Source organism: Telopea speciosissima, chromosome 10, assembly GCF_018873765.1.
Source record: "Telopea speciosissima isolate NSW1024214 ecotype Mountain lineage chromosome 10, Tspe_v1, whole genome shotgun sequence".
Lineage (NCBI taxonomy): Eukaryota > Viridiplantae > Streptophyta > Magnoliopsida > Proteales > Proteaceae > Telopea > Telopea speciosissima.
The window spans coordinates 6,315,903-6,339,880 of record NC_057925.1 but is presented as its reverse complement, the minus strand read 5'-3'; the positions used below and the strand labels follow the sequence as shown (position 1 = coordinate 6,339,880).

At 38.2% G+C, this 23,978-nt stretch overlaps 1 protein-coding gene across 1 annotated transcript; it reads right to left on the bottom strand.

Annotated features, from left to right (window-relative positions):
• Positions 1–527: 527 nt before the first annotated feature.
• LOC122642337 (WAT1-related protein At1g43650-like) lies at positions 528–22,513 on the bottom strand. Its single transcript, XM_043835771.1, has 5 exons — positions 22,332–22,513; positions 2,322–2,501; positions 1,651–2,065; positions 940–1,091; positions 528–705 (listed from the first exon to the last, which is right to left on the bottom strand). The coding sequence occupies exons 1-5, from the start codon at positions 22,511–22,513 to the stop codon at positions 528–530; spliced, it is 1,107 nt and encodes a 368-aa protein (XP_043691706.1).
• Positions 22,514–23,978: the final 1,465 nt, after the last annotated feature.

Here is a 23,978-nt window from a genome sequence, read left to right as displayed (position 1 = left end):
AAGGAAAAGAATAATAATACAAGGAGAAAACTCCACAACAAAACAACTGCCTATCCCTACAGTCGAATCAAGTTGTGAGGGAAACCAGAGAGAAACAAAAGGAGAGACAGCCCAAAACAGCCAAAAACTTAAGCCAACACAAGAGAACTGAGCCAACAGAAGGGGACAAACATAGGATTTAGTAAACTCTTCTAAATTGGCTACTTTGTAAAATAGAATATTAGTTAAGCTGACAAGCCGAGTAGAATTTAATCCAGAATGGATTAAAGGTTGCCAAATTAATAGCCTTTGTAGCTAGTAACAAGCTATTTACACCTTTCAAGAGAATTTTTACCGGCACATTTCATTTGTAACCTTTGATTATTAGATAGATTAAGCTTCTCCATTTGAATATGTGTGCATATAGTCGTCTAATGTTTGATACATTTTTACCTTTATATTACAGAATTCATTTGCATAATTCATGTACCACCTAACGAGTTTTCCTTGTACAACAAAGTTCTTTGAAGTTGAACACAATAGATTGGTCAGTTTTTTACAGTTGTGCCAAGGATGGTGGGTTGATTAGCTATGGAGATCTCTAGAGTCGGATGATCAAGAGAACTTTTATCATTGTTCCCAACCTTCCCTTCACTGCAACTGTCTCTGCTTTTGCCCCATAATACGGTATAAAGGCCCATGACAATGAAGAATGCACCGATTAAGCTGCAAGAGACACAAGCAATCCATACCCATCTAAGATTGAGGCTGTAGAAATTGCTATAGTAGGAATAGAGTATGGATCCTCTACCCATGTGGGGTGTCACCCCACATGGTTGAGGGCCAATGAAATGGAATACCACACATCTGATCCCCTCGTCAGATGGGGTGGAGATTACACTTCATTGGACCTCGCCATGTGGGGTGTTACCCTCACCATTCTATGTTTTGTTTGCTCACCTTCCCAAGTGAAGCCGCTCAGCAAAGACAATGGTTGAGAATATGCCAACCATCACCAGTTGCAAAGGAGAAAACATGGCTGCAAAAACTGGTCCCTTCTGGCTGATACACCATGTTTGTAGGTAGTACCCCAAGGCTGAGATGACAACTCCCTGTCAAGAATCAAATATCATCAAACAAAGATTTACCCATTGTTTCTATCTACCTAAGTTTATGGTTTTATCTTAAGGATTTTCTTATTGATACCCCTCTAGGTGTAAAATATTTTTTAACTTTAGTTTTTTTTTTTCCTTTTAAGTATAACATAAAATTATTTCCAATGAGAGTAAATATTGTCAATCACATGTATACTAGAAAAATGTGCATAATAATTGATGGATTTTTATCTTCTCAAGTGCGGTGTTATGTCCAGTGCACCTTTAAAGTGCATCGGATGGTGGCCAATGCACAAGTGAGGTGTACCATCCGATGCATTTTAAAGGTGCACTGGGCAGCGCACCAAACTTGAGATGATAAAAATTCTTTTTTGATATTGACATAATGATGTCACTTTCAAATTCTTTTTTTCTTTCTAAAAACTCTTTTATACCCTTAATTTAAAAAATGGCTGTTATTAATATAAAAGACAATTAAAAGGTGTCAAATTCGATCATTCAGACACTCCCATTAGTGTAACAACTATTTCCACTACAGAAATAGAAAATAACTCACAAAATAGATGATGGTCAAGAGTTGGACATTCCATTCAAGTCTCCATGATGTTGGGTCCCTTTCCCAAAAGAGAGCGAGAACAGAAGATTGCAAAGAAGCAAAGAAACAAATCAAAGTGTTCAATGATAATGGTGCTGGATAGACGTCAGAGACCAGTGACTGTAGTATGAGCCATGCACTCCAGGCAATATTGCTGGTTAGAATAAGAAGTGAACCTTTGACCCAGTTCTCTTTGTGGTGCCTTGCTGATCCATGAACAGAACCTCTAGTAATGTCGATCAATGGGCTTCTGGTCAAGCTTTTGAAGTGGTAACCTCCTTTCCAGAATATAAAAATCAAAGCTCCACCAGTACAAATCAATGTACCACAGATCTTTGCTCTCCCCTTAGCACTCTTAATCCTCACTTTCTCCAACCTGAATGAATTGGAAATGTTTTCTAACCACTTCAATTGGTAAATGTATTAAGTAAGAAATTGACAACACTAATTATGAAAATAAGAATTTCTTCATGGGTTGGGGTAAAGCGGGTTATATATGTCCCCTACTTTATTTTTGTTGTTTTATATCTTAATAAAATTTAGGAACTTCCTCAGGTCCCAGATAATATTCGGACTTTAAAAAAAAAAAAAAAACTAGGGAAATAAGAATCAGATAGTTAATGAAGCATCACCTAAGAAGAACTGCCATGACAAATGTGAAGCCAGGGATGACATTACTTAAGGCACTAGCAACAGTTGGGGAAGTGTAATCAAGGCCAATATAGTAGACATTGAGATGGACAGTAGTCCCAAGTGATGATAAAATGAAAATCTTGATCATCAAGCGAAGTGAAAGAGAAGGGCGTTGTTTCCTGCAATTATAAGAGAAAGCATGCATGGCAGAGTGTGAGAATGATGAAGGAGCAAATCCTCTACTGCCGAGCTGTCTGGCAGGATCCTACTGCCAAGACACAGCAAGGTTGGGAATGACCGCCTTACCCTTGTCCGAGTGCCTTGCCCGAGTGGGGGTAAGGCGGTCATTTACCACTTTACTGTGTCTTGGCAGTAGGGTCCTACCGGACAGCTTGGCAATAGAAAATCCAAATTGAACGGATGGAAAAGAGCTTAATTAATTACCTCTCAAGGAAATAGGCTAAAGGGCCTAACAAGAGCATGGCAAGTAGGTGTCTGTACACTATAAAGGCTAATCGACTGAGTCCTTTGTTGAGTGAAATCTTCATGAGGATGGTGGATCCACCATAATCTAATTGGACCATCACCATGGCCATGTAAAAACCAAATGTACGTAAAGTCCCCATACCTTATTTCTTCCTTCTTGTTTCAAGAAACATTTATACTCGAGTGTGAGAGAGAGAAAGAGAGAGAGCTTTGCTAGATAATTGCCTCCAACCCCCCCCCCCCCCACCCCCACTTCTAATCTATGAAAAATGAACTAAGGCTTTATAATAGTTGTGGACATTCAGCTTCAACCTTGCATGCCACTAGTCACTAATGAATGTATGTGATTGTGCTTTTTAATTTATTAAAATTGAGAGTATAGTGGAAAGCAGAATCAGTGGAGAAATACCCCACGGAAGTTAAATTTGTTTGGTAATGTCTAGTCATAGTTGGCAACAACGCATAGAGGATGAGGTAGCCACTAAGGGCTAAAACAAGGTGATGGTATAGTGGATTGTGCTTTTGAATTTCGTTTTTATCGCAATCCATCCCTTGGGCCAACTTCCACGTACGATCCCCACTTTAGGTCACTCTCTGAATAGACTATAGATTAGAATGGGATCCATCCGAATTTTTATCCGCTGCTGTGCCATCGTGCGATGCAGCAGATAAAGGTCCGGATCCATCGACCGAATCTTTGTTCTCTCCATTAAAATCCAGTTTCCACCAACCACCTATCTTCCCATGGTAAAAACCCAGCCGACCAATCCCGGTTTAAGAGTGTCAATTGGGTATGGAATCGGGTATTCGGTTTGGATCTGGTTCGGTTCTAAGCAGTGGTAGTGGGATTCAGAGCTGGACCAAGTCCCGGATCAGTTCTAAATTGAATACTCGAATCGATTTTGGACGGTTCTGTTTTAATCAGGTTACAGTCAAGTGTATCTGGTTATTACATCCGGTTACTATATCCAATTGTAATTCGGTTATGCCATTCGGTTCTCGTTCGATTCTAATATTCAGGAGACAAAGCAAAGCAAAAGTTTGAGATCAAAATATCTGACTTGCTTGAGTAAAAAAAAATATTGAAAAAGAATATTAATCTAACTGGAACAGATTGGCTCAAAAGTGAGACAATTTTCCAGTTCTAATACACCTATCAATTCATGAAGACACTTGAGTTTATTTTTATATTTTATTAAATCCTCTGTCAAGCAACTATTTCAAATGAGTAGAAGAATATGCACTAAATACAGTGAAATAAAGTGAAAGACAATGCACTTCCAGATAAATGTTATTTGCTTCTCCATAAGAAACTTGTAAGAAACCACCCACAACGGTTCTAAAAACCACCACATTTAGTGGATTAAGGATCACAAAAAGTGGTCAAAGTTTGAGTTTCTAAGGCGAGCATTCAGTTCGGATTCAGTTAGATCCGCCGGATAGGTGGGTTGATCCAGATCTAATCCGAACCGAATTATAAAGACATTTTCAGATCCATGACTTAACCATACTAAATTCAGTCCTGATCGGTTCCAATTATCTGGCCCGGATCCAGATTCGGTACTTGGTTATTGGTTACTCATTGACACCCTTATCCCTGTTGCCATTCACGGTCAGCCCCTTTTCTCCTTCCATCGCTTCTCTTTCATTTTTATTTTACTCCTTTTACGTTTCCACTCCAAATCCACGATTTCTATACCACTGAATCCCATTAACCGCAACCCAATTGCTGCAACAGAACCCATCATCTCTTTGGCCTTCCATTCACCTCCAAGACCCACCGATCGAATCCTTTTTCTCTCCATTAAACTTTGCAATGGGCTTTAATAGTTGTGGAGAATCATCTTTAGCAATTACTATTTATGAATGTGTATGTGGTTTTATCTGAAATTTATTAAAGGCTCAGTTTGGTTGCCACCTCTAATAGTGTAAATTTTGTTATTAAACTGATGAACCAAATTACTATCGACCAGGAGATGATGACCTGCGGCAACATCTGGGATGAGGTCCACCTGAACTATCTCAGATCATCCCCCGAGCTCTTCATATCTATCAGATGCTGGGCTGACCCAATCTGATATATGTCGATACTCAGATCATCCATCTAGCTCATTATAAGTATCAGACTTTAGGTCGACTCGATGTGACATGAGCCGACCCTCAGATCATCCATCTAGCTCATTACAACTATCAGACTCTTCGTCATAGCAATCACAGATGTTGTATCATCAAGTTTGGAATGACACATCATACTATGAAGGATTGAAAGACAAGCATAATATCAACGAAACATATCAAAACAATTTTCATATTTCTTTGTGGAATAACAAAGTAAGGAAACATCATACAGAAATTTGCTACACCATCAGATTTGGAATGGTTTCACAGACCTCCATACTTAGTAATCTTACCAAATTATCTGAAATATGTAAATTGTCACAAATGCTTAGTATGACTAGATGAGATTCGAATAATTCAAAATAACATAGGATTAGATTAAGACCTGTCTAAAGGGTCTTTAATCTCATTTTCCCCACAGTTTTGAATGTTTGATCTTTGTTCAGTCCTTTTGTAAGGGCAACTACCATATTATTCTTCGATCGCATATCGGTCAAAGTGATGATTCCGTGTTCTGTCAGATAATTCAGCATGGCCTGTTTCATTGTTTCAGTCTGATATGCCTCATCTTTCCATTAAAGAGTGAGTTATTAACTATCATTTTTGTAGCTTGATTATCACAAAATATAGATAGAGAGTTTAACTTCAAATTTCTCAGTGAAATATCCATAATCAGATCTTTTATCCACTCTGCTTCATTTACTGCAGAAGTTAGAGCAATAAGTTCCAATTTCATAGATGACAGAGCAATACAAATCTGTCTCTTGGATTACCATGCAACAGCTGCTCCACGCAGTGTAAAGATAAATCCACTGGTAGATTTACTATCTCCCAAATCTGAGCATCACGATGCATTAGAATATCCTTCCAAAATTGGAGGATGTCCAGTATAGTGTAAGATATACCTTAGAGTACCCTTAAGGTATCTCATGAGCCTCGTTAGAGTATCCCAATGTTCTTTGCCAAGGTTACTAGCGAATTGACTCAGCATGCCTACCGTAAAGGCTATGTCTGGTTTGGTAGAATCCATTGCATACATGAGACTACCAATCAGTTTAGAATAATTCAACTAATTCACGGTGTCACCTGCATTAGGTTTCAGCCATTTGTTATAGTCATAAGGTGTCTTAATCGGTTTGTAATCACTGTATCCCCATGTGGAAAGTAGTTTCTCAATATAATGAGATTGGCTAAAAGTGATCAATTGCCTATTAAAACTTATTTTCATACAAAAAATGATGTCTACTACACTGAGATCTTTCATGTCGAATTCTTTGGACAAGGTTGCTTTATTGTCACTCACTACAGAATGGTCAGAACCAAGAATCAACATATCGTTTACATACAAGCAAATAATCGTAACCTTATTTGACACAAACCGAAAGTAAAGGCATTTATCTGAGTTACTGGTATGAAAACCAAAGCTCTTTACCGTTCTGTCAAACTTTTCATGTCATAATTTAGGAGCTTGTTTAAGACCATATGAAAATTTGTTCAACTTACAAACTCTTTTTTCAAAATCTTCTATGACAAACCCTTCAGGTTGGTTCATGTAGATTTCTTCCATTAGGTCTCCATTAAGGAAAGTCGTATTCACATCCATTTGATGCACAACATAGTGCTCAATAGATGCCAAAATAAGAAGAATCATTATCGTAGCCAAGTGACAGACCGGTGAGTAGATATCAAAATAATCTATCCTACTAACTTGAGTATAGCCTTTAGCTACTAAGCGTGTTTTATATCTGGCTATAGATCCGTCAGGATTAAGTTTCTTCTTCAAAACCCATTTACAGTCTATCGTTTTAGCCCCTGTAAGCAAATCAACAAGCTACCAGGTCTGATTTTATATTAAAGAGCTCATTTCTTCATCAATGGCTTCTTTCCATAATAGTGAGTCCCTAGATCTCATCACTTCCTTAAAGTTGGATGGATCAGTCTCTAAATGGTAGGTCATAAAATCCTTATCAAAATTCTTGGGTACTCGATCTCTAGTAGAAACTCGTCTAGACTCAGATTCAGAGATCATTGTGGGAATAGTATCAGAAACAATTGGTTCAAATTCCAAAGGTGATTCTGTAACCATTCCTGTCAGACCTGGTAAGGTCATGCCTTTGTCTTTGAGAAATTTATCCTAAAAAAACACAACATCCCTAGATTCCATCACCACATTGGTTGAGAAATCCAAAAATCAGTCTGTAGCATTGTCTTCTGCACATCCTAGATACACACGTGTTGGTTCAAGTTTCCTCCTTAGGTCTCCTAGGGTCTTGTATCCTTACATAAGCTATACAGCCCCAAGTTTTAAGAATGTCAAATCTACAGGGATGGTTATGTCAAATTTCATAAGGAGTAGAAGTCAACTTAGAGTGTGGTAATCTATTTAAAATATGATTGGCAGTCAATCTCCCCAATAACAAGCAGGCATACCAACTGTCAATAACATGGAGTTTAACATTTCTATCAACGTCATGTTCTTACATTCAGGTATGCCATTTCATTGAGGCGAGTAAGGAGCAGTAGTTTCAAGTATTATGCCATGAGTGGCACAAAAGTCCTTGAACTCTGACAATTTATATTCTCCTCCTCTATCACTTCTAAGTCTTTTAATTGTTAAGTTCAACTGATTTTCTACTCGATTCTTGAAAATTTTAAATTTTTCAAAAGTTTCGTCTTTCAATTTTAACAGATAAATATGATAATACTTAGAAAATTCGTCTATAAAAGTAATTAAATATTTTCGACCACCTCTAGTAGTGAAACTTTTAAAGTCACAAAGGTCAGAATGTATTAATTTAAGAAGTTGTATACTCCTAGAAATCGAACGGAAAGGTTTTCTAGTAATTTTGATTTGAGCACACACTTCACATCTGTTAAATTTAATCGAAGTGTCTAATAATAAATTATGAGTTTTAGCTAGTTTGAGCAATTTCCTATAATTCACATGTCCTAATCTGCAATGTAATATTTTAGGATCAAACAAATTTGAACTAACTTGATTAATTGTCTCATTTGCTAAACTTAATCTATACATGACATTAACTAAATAAACACAATCAAAATAATGAGAGTTAACAGACAAAATTACTCTATCACTATGAAAAAACACACACATGGCAGCATCACATAATAGGCTAAGTGAAATTAAATTCTTTCCAAAATCATAAACTACTTTAACATCTTTCAAAATTAAAGTCTTACCTGAAGACAAGATCAGATTTGCAGTTCCTTTCTAAGTCACCTCCACTGATGCTCCATTAGTAACTGTAACCGTCTTTGCTACTTTGGCTTTCTCAATCAGTAAGTTCCTGTTGTTGCACACATGACAGGTTGCTCCAGAATCCAACCACCAATTTACAGAAGATTTGGCCCCACCCTTTTCAACCATGGCAACAAAATTTGTAGGTTCAGTCTTATCCACCATCATGTGGACTTCCTTCTTTGGTGTGTCAAAATCCCCCTTTTTAGGGTGTCTACACTTAGATGCATAGTGACCCCACTTACCACAGTTGTGGCACTTGCCATTCTTTTTTAAAGTAGTCTTTTTTGCCTCCAATTGCTTTGGTTCATTTTTAGGTGGCTTGAATTTCTTAAAAAATTTGTTGGGATGGGAAACCATGTTAGCAGCTGACTGTTGTTTAACCATCTCCAAGTTATTCCTAGTCTTGTTCTCATCTTCGATTCTAATGAATCGCTTGAGATCATCCAGCCTCACTTGCACTTTCTTTTTATACATATCAATTTTAAAAGAATGTCAAGTCAAAGGTAACTTAAAAATAATAGCACCAACTAGGAATTTTTTTCTATGTTTAATTTAGATTATAAATTCTCAAGATCATTTACTTGAGGGAGGATTGTCTTGTCTTCCTGAAATTTTAAGTCCATGAACTTATCCACCAAGTGAGTTTTGGATAGTTCATCATCTTTCTTAAATTGGGCGTCTAAAGTATCCCAGATCTCTTTTGCAGTGTCAAATTTACTATAAGTTTCTACAAGTCTATTTGACAAGCAATTCAACAAATAATCTTTGCAAAAGTCTTCATCACTAACCCATTAAGATTTCTCAATATCAATGTAGTCTTTGAAAGTACTCATTACGGTATAGAACACATTCAAATATTTTAAACCAAACTAAGTCTTTCGTTTCCATGCATTGAACTCAGATCCACTTAAAGTTTTCAATTTGATCATCTTAAACGGAAAGACGGGTTTCTCCATCTCAAGATTGCTATATATTTTTATTTAAAAAAAAAATTAAAATAGAACAATCGCACCTGGTGAGAGGAGAGGCAGAGGATACGGCGGATCAGACACAGCCAGCGGGGACCCGATTTTGTTCGGCACTGGCGTTGTTCGTTGGCGGCTGGCGCTAGTCGCTAATGGTGACCGAACCTAAAAGCTTGACAAAAGCTTGGTTAAAAGCTTTCTGCCTAAAGAAGGTTTTCTTTTTTTGTCTTCTTCTTCTTTGTCGTCTTTTTTTTTTTAAAAACAATCAAATCAAAAGAGTTGAAGACAAAACACTAAACTGATTTCTCCAAAAATGTGAGAGCAATTCTTCATAAACCAAAAATCTTTACAAAAAAGCTCTCTAACAAGACAAAGAATAGTAGACTTCCTTTTTTTTTTTGGCTTTTTATTTTTTTATTTTTTTTAACAACCAAAAGCTTTGAAACGAGCTTTCTGACAATAGAAAAGGCTACAAACTTCCTTTTATCGTTTTGTAATCAACCAAAAGTGTTGAAGACAAAAACCAAACCAAAAGCTGATCTCACAGAAACCAGAACCATGAACGCACCAATAGGCAAGAAGCGAGATTCTCCAAAAGGGTAATGCACAATCAAGCCAGAACCGTGAATGAGGACGAACACCAAAAACTGATCTCTCAAAAAACCATAACCGTGAATGAGGAGCTAATGCACGATCGAGGAGAGAAAAATAAAATAACTATTGCTTTAATATTGTTAGGGTTTAGGGTTTAAGCACTAGGTTGCTTAAAGCAATACACCCTGCATATCAAGTTTGGAATAATACCAGTTGCTACCTCCAACTAGTATTTATAGGAAAGACTAGGGTTTTAGGTTAGATGGGCTCTATCCAATGGGGCCCACTACAGCCTGATTCCTTAGTCAAGTAGATTTATATTAGAACATATATTAGGGTTATAGAATATACCCAACAAGACCAGCCAAGGCCTGACATGAAATTTTGAACTTTTAGCCCTAATTGACTTTTGGAATGATGTTGACTTAAACTGAACCCAAAAACACACAATCAAACTGAGTTTTTCTTAAGCCACAAAAAATAGGAATTCCTTGACTATAGCTTTCGGATGGGTTAGAGAAAGTATCGCGCAACAATAAAAAGTATGTTCAACCATTCACAAATTGAGGAATGTTTTAGAGTCCTGAGATGGTGGCTGAACCCTTTGACGCAGTGGAAGAAAACTTTCTCTTTCAATTATAGACATGGTTCTAAGTATCGATATCGTATCATCCGATAACATACCGGTCTTGCTAGTCATCGATACCGATACTGTGCCGATACTGTATCGGTAGCACGGTATGGGTAAAATGATAAGAAAATTCATTTTTAAGGAACTTTGTCTGATATAGCCAATCCAAGCCGATACTATATCGGTATCGTATCAATTTCTCATGTTACCGATATCCGTTCCAATACCGTACACTAAAACCATAATTTATAGATCTATCAGTTGTTGTGCCGATGTGCTACACCTTTTTGATTTTATGTTTTGTTTATTTATTTTTATGTTTTGTCATCAAGTGATGGTTTGATATATTGACTGTTGGGTGGATGGAGAATTCCCTTATTATGCCAATCAATTATTAAGGAGTTTTTCCTTCTTTTTCAAGAGTTCTTAAATTATATCTGTGAAGCGCTTGGCCTTTATTTTTAATTGGGGAAAATATAGAGACACCCCCATCAACTATGTGAGTGGGGAATTTTCACGTACGTGAGCGTACATGAATAACTTATAATCGTTCAGCTGGAATCCAATCTGTGAAAATATTATCCGTTTTCATATACACCTCATCTTTAAAACCTTTTCTCACCGCTGCTGCTCTTCAGGTAAGCTCTCTCTCTCTCTCTCTCTCACGCACTAACCACCCATTCTCTATGGCCCTGAAGAGCATCTGGCTTCGGACATTTAACTGCAACCGTGACACCTGAACCTGGTTTCGCAGGAGCTCTTCCATTCTCCTCTATCTTTTTTTGATCAAGACCATTCTCCTCTATCCATCCTTTGAAAACATACCCAAACCTACCTTCCCCAAGAATACTGTCAGGTCTGAAATTCCCAGTGGCAGACTTAAGCTCCTGAAAACTAAACTGAAGCAATTCATGACAAGGTTGCTCCTCGGAAGGCAGTGGACGAGGGTTTTCATTGGATACCTGAACTTCGTTGGGAGCAGAGAGCTCTCGGTTGCTGGCGTTCAAATATCGAGTCTTATGGCTGCAATAACAGTATCTGACAGTTCAATTGTATAGATTGTATAAAAGGAAAAAAGGTGAAATAAAAATTAGAATTGCTACCATCTACTTCCTTGGGTTACCACTTAATTTAGGAGATTATTTAGCTTGATCAGACAATCTAAGTAGCTTGCAGAGGAAATCTGGGTAATATTTTAGCCAGCAAAGAATCTATTGCACGGAAGAGAACAAAAGAAAAGATGTACTTCCTAGTTGATATATAGAACTCAAATGACCAGTTCCAGTGGCTGCATAAGCAGGGGTAGATCTGTGGTGGCTCAGTATGAGATCTTTTTTTACAAAGCACTACCATTTCAAATTGCATAAACAATGGTAACTTCTTTTAGATTGGTTCAAAACTTGAAAGAGGCATAACATCAACTCTTTTTAAGCTTCCATGGAAACAGAGGAAGGTCTTAACAGGCAAAGTAATAGGGCAAAATAAGCTCTTTTTTGTTTTGTGTTTCCCCTGTTAACAGTTAAATTGACCATGTATGGCTTTTGTGGTTAACAGCTGCATGAATTCCTTTTTGGTTTTTTGTTTTCCTGTTGCCTTAATTTCTACCCAAGTGAGCTCACATTTATTAGCTCTTTTTTGGTTTTATTTTTTTCCTGATCATCATGGCTTTTGTGGTTTTTTTTTTAAATAACCAGAGAATGGAATGAAAAAATAAGCCCTTTTTGGTTCCTGACCTGATAAAAATATCAGATTTCCTTCTCCTTTATTAAGAGGTGGGAGATGGCCGGGAACGGAACTGGAGAGTGATGGGGATGGTGAAATAGATTAATAGAGGTGGGGGTGGGGCGGTACAGGAGAGTGATGGGGTGAGGAAGAAAAATATATAGTAGAAATGGGGGTTGGGGCGATACAGGAGAGATGTGCCCAACCTTATGACAGGCTAGGTGAAAAAAAGGCATGAGGTGTATTTACCCCTAAAGGATATTTTCGTCTTCAAACTTTTAATTTGGGCAATCTGATCTTAAAAAAATGGTTGAATGGGTATTGATGGTTAAAACTAAACGGCAGTTAGTTTGGTAGACTAATTTACATACTTTCAATAGATGAGGAGGTGTGTTTGAAAAGTTTTAAGGATGAAGGGTGTACATGAAAACAGGCCATAATTGAGGGGGGTCTCTATATTTTTTTCCTTTTTAATTTTATTCCTTTAAAATTCAAATGAAGCGCTTAGCTTCACCCTCAATTGTATGCATGGTAGATACAAGAAACCGTACGTATCCTCACTCCTGAAGGGTGTCAAATGCAAATCGAAATCGTTTATTTTAAGTCAAATCAAACTGTTTAAATTGGAATTGACAAACCGTTTATTAATCAGGATTCGGATCCTCTACTACTACCTGCCCGTGCGGCCGGCGTGTAGCCTCACATAGATAGGGGTGAAATGACCGTCCTACACACTGTCCGAGCACCCGATCCGGGTGGAGTCCATGTGGGGCCCATGCCCTGCTTGTATGAGGTTGCACATTGGCTGCACGGGTAGGCAGCAGCAGAGGATCCAAATTGAGATGGTTTCCCGTCACAGATAAGCACTAATTCAGGCATACGGGAACCCTAAGTTACTGGAGTCCAGCTCAAGTTCATGTACAAGAACAATCTCGTATGCGCCTCTGAGGCGCATAGATGAAGTCAGACTTTGAAGTGGATTCCATCTGTGCACCTCAGAGGCGTAAGAGATGTTTCTCGTACGTGAACCTGAGTCAGCCTCAAGTTACGAGAGGGTGTGAGTCCCCACTTTAGTCTCTTAGCGTGCGAAAGGATCTGGACACAAGTGTTGTACTGATTCTTTTTCCATAACAATACAAAAATCAATATAATAATACAAAAGATGAGCACATAGACATAAAGCCATTCCCAACCCAATTTCAAATGTATAGAATGAAAAATTAAGCCACTACAAAGTATAATGTAGTATAATGTTATGCGAATAAAAAATTAGTGTCCATAGAAGATGGTCGTTCCCTCTGGGACTCTTTTTCTTCTACTCAGATCCAACTTCATTCTTCTTTTTGGGAACTGCGATGCTGAAGAGTTCAACGGGGTCGGTAGGAGTGGAGCTGCCCTATGGCCAACCAATCTAGAGCTGGTGGCGGGAGAGGAAGGGTGAGGGGGAGGGTAGAGGGGTGGGTGGGAAGAGGGGAGTTGGAAATTGATGGGGGTGGGAATGGGAAGGGGGTGTTGGATTGGGGATCGGGGGAGGTGAGAGGCAAAGGAGGTGGACAAGAAGAGGGGAGAGTGGTCAGGGGTGAGGAGCGGGCCAGGTCGGGGCTAGGGCTGGGAGGACAACAAATTGTATAGAGGTGGCCCCTTGATCTGGTGAACTAAATTATTATTCCATATTCTTATGCTTCGGCATGTTGGAATTTTTATTTGTCTTTAAAATTAAAGATTCAAAATATTTAGAGGAGAATTATGTCGTTTTCTAATAGGCATCAATAGGCATCTAAATGACCAATAGGTGTGACTATTGAACGACTTGTTTGAATGATCAACAAATAAGTAGTTTGGGAAAAGGTCTGTTGTTAGGGCATGTCTCTTGGAGATACCCCTTAGTGGTGTCTCTTCCTCTGCTATATATAGAGAGGGGGTGTTGCCTACTTCTCTAAGATTTTTGGGTGGAGACAATCTCACTATTTTTGGTTTTCCAACAGCATTTAAAATCATTTTTTCTAAACCTTCTGGTGAGCCTAGCCTTGCTCTCCCTTATAACCGAAGTCTTTGTGCATAAGACCAAGGTTTCGTAGTTGTTTTTATCTTAGAGGTAAAACGCAAGGAACCCCGGTTACACTGATGCAGGGGGTGTTTCAAACCTTAAGAAAAGTATCTTCATTGATGCGACTCAACCACAATTTCTGGTTCGTGGTTATCAACAACAACGAGTTCATGGCTATCAACAACATCTCAATCTCATTTTCTCAAACCGGGTACTTGTTTACTACACGGCAATTGTGGTCTTATGCTTCCTCTTCCAATTCTACGTCTCTAGCGCAGCTACCTCTTCTCCTACCCAGAATCTTCAAGACCCTAAGTCCCTTAAACAATTTATCATCAATGGCAAAATCATTCTTGGAACCTTAGATGTATGATGTGTACACTCCATATTTAGTGGGAGAAAATCATCACATAGTGCAGTGAGGGCAGAGGGATTGATAACCAAATTGAAGCCATTTAACCAAATTAAATCCATCACCAATGGCAAAATTGCTCTCTGATTGATGCATGGATTGAATACCCTCCTCGATATCCCCGCCGGCCTTGTGGTTTTGTGACCTTGTTATTTGGAAAGAATTTTCAAATGGGTTCTTCTCCTCCTCCTTGGCCTGGAACCTTATTTGCACTGGAGACCCTTAGGTCACTTGGCATTATATTGTTTGATTCAAAGATCACATTCCCATGCATAGCTTCATTGTTTAGCGTGCTTTAATCTGATCCCTACTCACCCATTCCCTCTTTATCCAAAGACACATCCTGTCCCCCCCCCCCCCCCCACCCCCACCCCCACCCCCACCTTTGTTGTCTATGTGGGAGTACCCCTGAAAACATCACCCACATAAGCCTCGGTTTTTCTTTGAATGTCCCCTCCCCATGTGGATTTGGTCTAAGTTAGCAATTGGTGCTAGGTTGCTCCTAGGAGCATTGGATCTTTTGAAAATGAGCGAAAGTGGATCCTTAATCAGGTCAAAGGAAAATCATGCTTTGACTCCCTTGTGAAGCTTGCTTTTAGTGCTACGGTGTATCATCTATGGAAAGAGAGCAACATCAAGCTTTGATCAAGCAATTCTAGAAGACAAGATCAGATCTTGATTCAATCATCTTTGACATGAGCTCCAAAATCACTTTAGGGCAGTGCTTTTCGTCTAAATAGAATTGTCATATTGTGTCCTCTTCGGACTTGTTATTAGATATCCGACCATTGCCTAGATATTCTCTTCAATTTGCTTTGTATTTCTTTCTCTGTGTTCAGGCATTTGCTTGTAATTTTTTTTCTCCCCCGCCCATTCTTTTCCTTTCCCTTTTGAGGCTGAATATTCTTTGCGCTTGTTGAATATATGCCAATTCATCCAACAAAATAAAAAAACATAGCACCTATATGGTATAAACGTCCACAATAATGAGAAATGCACCTATCAAGCTGCAAGAAACCAGAAGCAATCCATACTCATTAGAGATTGAGGCTTTAGAAATTTCCAATAGGAATGACCATTCTATGTTTTTGTTGCTCACCTTCCCAAGTGAAGCCGCTCAGTGAAGACAATTGTTAAGAATATACCGACGATCACCAGCTGCAAGGGAAAAAACATAGCTGCAAAAACTGGTATCCTTTCTCTTTGATACACCATGTTTGTAGGTAGTACCCTAAGGCTGAGTTGACAATTCCCTGTGAAGAAGAAAATATCATTAAACAATGACTGGCCACTAATACCCATTGTGACTGATTACCTAAGCTTATGGTTATTAAGTTTGTGTATGACAACATTTCTATTCCAAATTAGTATTTTGAAGTCAGAATTACTTTTTTATGTTTCTGTTCATTTGGAATATTTCTGTAAAAAAAAAAAATTTGTATGGTAAAATTGCGATAAAACATTTCTAACATTAAAAAAGAACAGAAACACATATAGAATACATATTAACAGAGGTATATCTTCATAGCGGTGGCTGTGGCAGTGGTGGTGGCAATAGAGAGAGTCAAGCTCGAAAGTTGGGTTTATTGGGTAAGTTTTTTATACAATTTTGAGTTGTGTTTTTTTACTATAAACAACATCAAATCTGTTTCTCCAATGACCAACAAATGTTAACTAGTTGATTCATTAAAAAAAGAAACACAAAACAGATCGGACGTCAAATACATGTTCTATTTTAAAAAATTTCCAACAAAAATACAAGAACAGTTTCTTTTAAATGTTGCCACACATACCCTAAAGTAATTACCATTTCCACTACAAGCATAAAATATAACTCACTGAGTACATGATAATCAAGAGCTTGACATTCCACTCCACTCTCCACGATATTGGTTTCCTATCCAAGAATAGAGCAAGGACAGAAGATTGCAACGAAGCAAAGAAACAAATCAAAGTGTTCAATGATAATGGCGCTGGATAGACATCAGAGACCAGTGACTGTAGTATGAGTGATGCACTCCAGGCAATAAAGCTGATGAGAATAAGAAGTGAACCTTTGATCCAGTCCTCTTTGTGGTGCCTTATTGACCATGAACAGAACCTCTGGTTCCATCAATGTCGATCAATGGATTTCTTTTGAAGTGATACCCTCCTTTCCAAAAAATACCATGGCCCCACCAATACAAATCAATGTATCATAGACCTGTGACATTAGGTTTCAACACAGAGATTTCTCATGGTTAGACCCTAGAAGATAGTGCGACATGCAACAAGTAGGAGAGTACTTGGATAATAGGTTGTAGGTGAGCAAAGGTGAGCTTTTCAAACAAAAAGGCCAAGGCACAACAGAGAGACTAGCAGATTCATTTGGGATAACAAGCGGCCGAAGATGGCCTCCCTTAATAGTTAAATGTAGTAAAATCTCCTTCTAAGCTACCCGCTAGTTGGAAGAGGATCAGATGTATGGAAAGCTCAAGATTTTTTATCATCAAGACTTTGACACACAAAATGAATGGTTGGTGAGTTTTTTTTTTTTTTTAATTCAGGGACGCTAGGCAACGGGCTGTCGCAAGATTCATCATAAAAAGATAGGGGGGAAAAAGGAGAATAAACAATATACTCAAAGAAACTATTTTATTAAAAATTGAAAAGCTGCAGGTTACATCAGACACAGACTCACTGGGACTGACACGACACCAAGAAGAAAAGATAACATCTTTCACATGAGAAAACAGAGAGAAAAAGGAAAGAACAACAATACGATTACCTAAAACACTAATGTACTTGCCCAGACATGGCCAAAACCAAATTTGACTCCATGGGATGAACATAATCATCTAAGTATGTTGAAAAAGGCACCCACAGTAGGGTGGATCAACAGGTGTGCAGTAGGAAGCCATTTCTTCTATCGTCAACAATTTTTGTATCATAAAGCCAAGTGATGTCCAAAACCTTAATAAATGCTCTTGTTGGGCCTAACATCACTGCTTAAGAGAACTACTTATCCTGCTTGGGACGGAGTTCAAACTTCTACACATCCAATAAGTCTTGCACTACATGTTGCAAGTTGGTACAATTGTCAGTTGCATGACCCTTCTGACATAATGGCAAAATAAGTCTGGGTCATATCACTTCGGTTTTGGATCCGAAACTGGTATGGATTCCACCTTCTCAATCAAACCGGCTTCGAGCATGGTTATGACACATGATATGCATGTATGCACATGAAAACTTTCTAAAACAACTTAAAACAGTATGTATTTTATAAAAATCATTTTTTTTATTTTTAGAGATTTTCTTTTTATTTTTTGGGTTTTTCATGTACAAAATTACCATTATACCCCTAGTGAAAAAGACATACATAGGAAACACATACAAAAGTCATTTAAGCATGAAATACCATAGCTACGGACTATAAAATTTAAACATAATATAAAGAACACTCTGTAATTTTTTTAAGATTTTTTTGCATTCTTAAAATTTTTCATGCTTCCTAGAATGTAAAAACAATTTCTACCAAAAAAAAAAAGAACGTAAGAACAACGATTAAAATGAAGAAAATACAAAATAAATGTCAAATATCTAAATCAGCCAAACCAAAATAGAGACACACTAATATAAACATGCTCTTAACACCTATATCAGTGTCTAAGCCCGAATCCGATTTTATGGGCCCCACTCTTGCAAAACCCCAAAATATTCATAGGGGCAAAAGTGTCCCAAAACACATGATTTAGACCGTAGGAAAATTAATGGACATAAAAAATAGTGGGAACCATTTCCCCTAAAAATTACAAGATTTTGTCATTCTTGTATTATTTTAAAAAAAAAAAATACCCTTGAAAGGGCTTGGGCTCAGCTTGGGTAACCTTCTTTGGCAGCAAATCGTCGCCGGAAGTCTCTGAAAACCGTTCCAAATGTGGTTGCTTCAAATGACAAGAGTGGTGAGCAATGGGTATTTGTGAAATTTTATATATCTATGGGAGAATGATCTGGGGATTTAGATAGCATGGATTGAAAGAGAGGAGAACGAGCTTCGATCACAAAGGTAATTTTCTCATGAATTCTCTCTTCCTTTGAACCCTCCAAATGGCCTCCTATTTATAGGAATAAACCTATTCGAGGAAAGGTCTCAAAGACCCTTGGGGCATTGATTGCAGGGGACAAGAGGCTGGTGGGGAGGCTGACAAACACAACTTATGTGCATTGTGCAAGCTAGGGCGGCTGGGCAGCCTAGGCCGGTGCAATCAGTCATGACTTTGGAACACCCATGTGGGCATGGGGCCAAGCCCATGTGGGGGGTCGTTGGTGGGCTTAGTGTGTCCTCCAATAGGCCCAGTTGGGTTGGGTCAGGCCAGGTCGGTCCGGTCAGGTCAATACGATCTAACTCAGGTCAATTAATTTTTTATTTTTATCTTTATTTTTTCTCTTTAAAAAAAAAGATTCCATTTTAAGGATCCATATTCAAACATCAATATCTTTTGATCTGAATGGCCGATTTTGACGCGCCATATATTGCCGTGAAGGTCGCAATACATACTTTCCATCCATATGTCTGATATAGTCGGATTTTTTTTTAAAAGTGACACAGATATCGAGAAAATCACATAACTATTTTCACGCCAATCAAGGTCCAAATGATACCGAAATTACATAAAATTTTACGTGTAAGCACAATATGACCAAATAAGGTTATCCAAATGGTTTCAGGTCACATTGGGTGGCTCGAATACCAAATTCCATGCCAGGGTCAAAATGGTCATTTTCACACAACTTATCCAATTTGGCCAAAACTTTATGTAAAAGCTTAATAAGACCAAATGAGACCATCCAAAGTGTTTCAGACTAGATTGGGTGGTCCGGATACCGAGAACGTCATTTTTACAAAAGGTGTCGTATTTTGGTGAAACTTCAAATGTAGACTTAAAATGGTTAAATAAGGCTATGCTAGAGGTTTAGGCTCTACTTGGGACAGTTTGGATACAAAAAGTGGGGTACGAGTAATTTGGTAATTCTTGCCATTCAGTTACCGCACGAGTTACGACCTTGACCATCATTGCCAAGACACACTTCCAAAATTAATTCTTGTCATTAATTTGGTAATTCTATATGAAACTATTTGTATATTGCAAAAAATCATTTATAGACTCAATCAATTGCTTTCATTGGATTCACTTGTTAGAATCATGAAGAGATTAATTCAACACTTACCAGAGAGAAACCAAAGACAAACAAAAGGAGAGAGAGCTTAAAACAGCCAAAAACTTGAGCCACCAGAGGGGAACAAGCATAGGATTTAGTAGAATCTTCTAAATTAGTTACATTGTAGAATAGATATCAGTTAAGCTGACAAGCTAAGTAGAATTTAATCCAGAATGGATTTGAGGTTGCCAAATCAATAGCTTTTATAGCTAGTAACAAGCTATTTACACCTTTCAAGAAGAATTTTTACCGGCACATTACATTTGTAACCTTTGATTATGAAATAGATTAAGCTTCTCCATTTGAATATGTGTGAATATATATAGTCGTCTAATGTTTGATACATTTTTACCTTTATATTATAGAATGCATTTGCTTAATTCATGTACCACCTAATGAGTTTTCCTTGTACAACAAAGTTCTTTGAAGTTGAACACAATAGATATGTCAGTTTTTTCCAGTTGTGGCAAGGATGGTGGGTTGATTAGCTATGGAAAGCTCTAGAGTCTGATGATCAAGAGAACTTTTATCACTGTTCCCAATCTTCCCTTCACTGCAACTGTCTGTGCTTTTGCCCCATAATACGGTATAAAGGCCCATGACAATGAAGAATGCACCGATTAAGCTGCAAGAGACATAAGCAATCCATACCCATCTAAGATTGAGGCTGTAGAAATTGCTATAGTAGGAATAGAGTATGGATCCTCTACCCATGTGGGGTGCCACCCCACATGGTTGAGGGCCAATGAAATGGAATACCACACATCTGATCCCCTCGTCAGATGGGGTGGAGATTAACTTCATTGGACTTCACCATGTGGGGTGTTACCCTCACCATTCTATGTTTTGTTTGCTCACCTTCCCAAGTGAAGCCGCTCAGCAAAGACAGTGGTTGAAAATACGGCAACAATCACCAGTTGCAAAGGATAATACATGGCTGCAAAAACTGGTCCCTTCTTGCCGATACACCATGTTTGTAGGTAGTACGCCAAGCCTGAGATGAGAACTCCCTGTCAAGAATCAAATATCATCATACAAAGATTTATCCATTGTTTCTGTCTACCTAAGTTTATGGTTTTCTCTTAAGGATTTTCTTATTGATACCCCTCAAGGTGTCAAATATTTTTTAACTTAAGTATTTTTGTTTTTTTTTTTCCTTTTAAGTATAACATAAAATTATTTCCAATGAGAGTAAATATTGTCATTCACATGTATACTTAAAAATATGTGCATCATAATTGATGGATTTTCATCCTCTCAAGTGCGGTGCTATGTCCAATGCACCTTTAAAGTGCATCGGACAATGACCAATGCACCTTTAAAGTGCATCGGACAATGACCAATGCATGTGAGATGATAAAAATCCAATGCACAAGTAAGGTTCATTGTTCGATGCACTTTAAAGGTGCACTGGACAGGACACCAAACTTGAATGATAAAAATTCCTTTTTGATATTGACATAATGATATGTCACTTTCAAATTAATTTTTTTAAAAAAAAAACTCTTTTATACCCGTAAGTTAAAAAATGTTTGTGAATAAGAAAATAGATCGACACTTAAAAGAAAGTGTCAAATTCTATCATTAGACACTCTCATAGTGTAACAACTATTTCCACTACAGAAATAGAAAATAACTCACAAAATAGACGGTGGTCAAGAGTTGGACATTCCATTCAAGCCTCCATGATGTTGGGTCCCTTTCGAAAAAGAGAGCGAGAACAGAATTTTGCAAAGAAGCAAAGAAACAAATCAAAGTGTTCAATGATAATGGCGCTGGATAGAGAACGGAGACCAGTGCCTGTAGTATGAGCCATGCACTAAAGGCCATATTGCTGGTTAGAATAAGAAGTGAACCTTTGATCCAGTCCTCTTTGTGGTGCCCTGTTGGCCCATGAACAGAACCTCTAGTAATGTTGATCAATGGGCTTCTGGTGAAGCTTTTGAAGTGGTAACCTCCTTTCCAGAATATAAAAATCAAAACTCCACCAGCACATATCAATGTTCCACAGATCTTTGCTCTCCCCTTAGCAGTGTCAATCCTCACTTTCTCCAACCTGAATGAATTGGAAATATTCTCTAACCACTTCAATTGGTATATGTATTAAGTAAGAAATTGACAACACTAGCTAAGAAAATAAGAATTTCTTCATGGGTTGGGGTAAGGTGGGGGTTATGTCCCCTCCTTTGTTCTTATCGGTTTTATACCTTAATAAAATTTAGGGATTTCCCCGAATCCCAAATAATATTCGGGTTAAAAATAAAAAAATTATGAAAATAAGAATCAGATAGTTAACAAAGCATCACCTGAGCAGAAGTGCCATGACAAATGTGAAGCCAGGTATGACATTATTTAAGGCACTAGCAACAGTTGGGGCAGTGTAATCAAGGCCAATATAGTAGAGATTGAGATGGACAGTAGTCCCAAGTGATGATAAAATGAAAATCTTGATCATCAAGGAAAGTGAAAGAGAAGGGCGTTGTTTCCTGCAATTTTGGCACTTGTGTGAGAATTGAATGATAGAAGGGGCAAAGCTTACAAGATAGACGGAAAAGAGCTTAATTAATTACCTTTCAAGGAAATAGGCAAAAGGGCCTAACAAGAGCATGCCAATTAGGTGTCTGTACACTATAAAGGCTAATTGACTGAGTCCTTTGGTGAGGGAAATCTTCATGAGGATGGTGGATCCACCATAAGCGGCATGTACCACCACCATGGCCAAGTAAGCGCCAATTGTACTTGAAGTCGCCATATCTTAGTTTTTTTCTTCTTCAAGAAACATTTATACTTGTGTGCGAGAGAGAGAGAGAGAGAGAGAGACAGAGAGAGATTCGCAGCTGGCTTTAATAGTTATGGATCATCATCCACTAAAAACACATGCATGCACGTACAGGAATTTTGCTCATCTACAGGGAGCCCAGTACGTTTAAGGTGCTGCCAACCATTGAGCTGTGTCGCACATATACTAAGACGTACCGCAAGATATGTGCGACACAGCTCAACCGGTGAATTCCGGGAGATGATCCTTATCCCGCAGCCAGTAGATACGTACCATAAAAGGCTTTGCTAGATATTTGTTCTCCATTCCTTTTTCAAGTTCCAATCTATGAAAAGTAGACAAAGGCTTTATAATATCTATGGACATTCAGCTTTAATCACTAACCAATAATGATATATGTGATTGTGCTTTTGAATTTATTAAAAGTAAGGGCATAGTGGAAAGCAGAATCAGTGGAGAAATACACTACGGAAGATCTATTAGATTTGTGGCATTGTTTGGTAATGTCTAGTCATTTTTTTTTTTTGGCTGGTAAAATGTCTAGTCATTGTTGGCAAGATGAGGTGGTCACTAAGGGCTACATCAGGGTCGGATTGGGTCAGGCATTTTAAAACTCTAACCGAACCCTGAGTCACCTCTAAGCCCGACCTGATCCTGTCTCAGGGCCTAGAAAATTCAACCATGACCTGCCCTCAAGGTCGGGCTGACCCTGATTGGCCCTTATCATGGAGTGTGGGAAGGGAGAGATGCAAGAACTGGACTGAGTTGAACTGGGTCGAAGAGAAAATTATCAATTTGATATAAAATAATACTATAATAAAATATATTATCACTTATTATCTTGATATATAATATATATTTTTTTGTTGACATCATATAGAATATATTATATAATAAGATATATGTGACATGTAAAGTTTATAATATATATAGTATATCAATATATATTTTATAGTATTAACTTAAAACATAGTCGGGCTAGGCCTGGCCAGGCTCAGCCCGAGGCCTCAACCCTGGTCCAACCCGACCCTAACTCAAAGTTAGAAATTTTTAGCCTTGACCCACCCTCAGGGCCAGGTATCTCAGCCCAACCCCTATTCGAGCGTTCAGGCTCAAGGCGGGCCAAGGCAAGTTCGGGCCGACAAGGCCAAACTTGCACCCTTTACTAGTCATTGAGCAGTGGCAGCATTTTATGTGTTTGACGTGTTATCTCAGTGATTTGGGAGCACAGGGGTATTTTGGTCTAGTTCTTCAGTTTGTGATAAGGTTGCAATGTTTGAAAAGTGTAGGCATAGATGACAAAGTGTATTATGGATGGCACGGCAATAGAAGAAGAAAAAACACACATGGCATGGCAAGCAGCATGCCACATGTTGTATACATGGCAGGTGCTTATGTGGCAGCAGGTTGTGGAGTGATGGCGTGAAATGCATGGAAT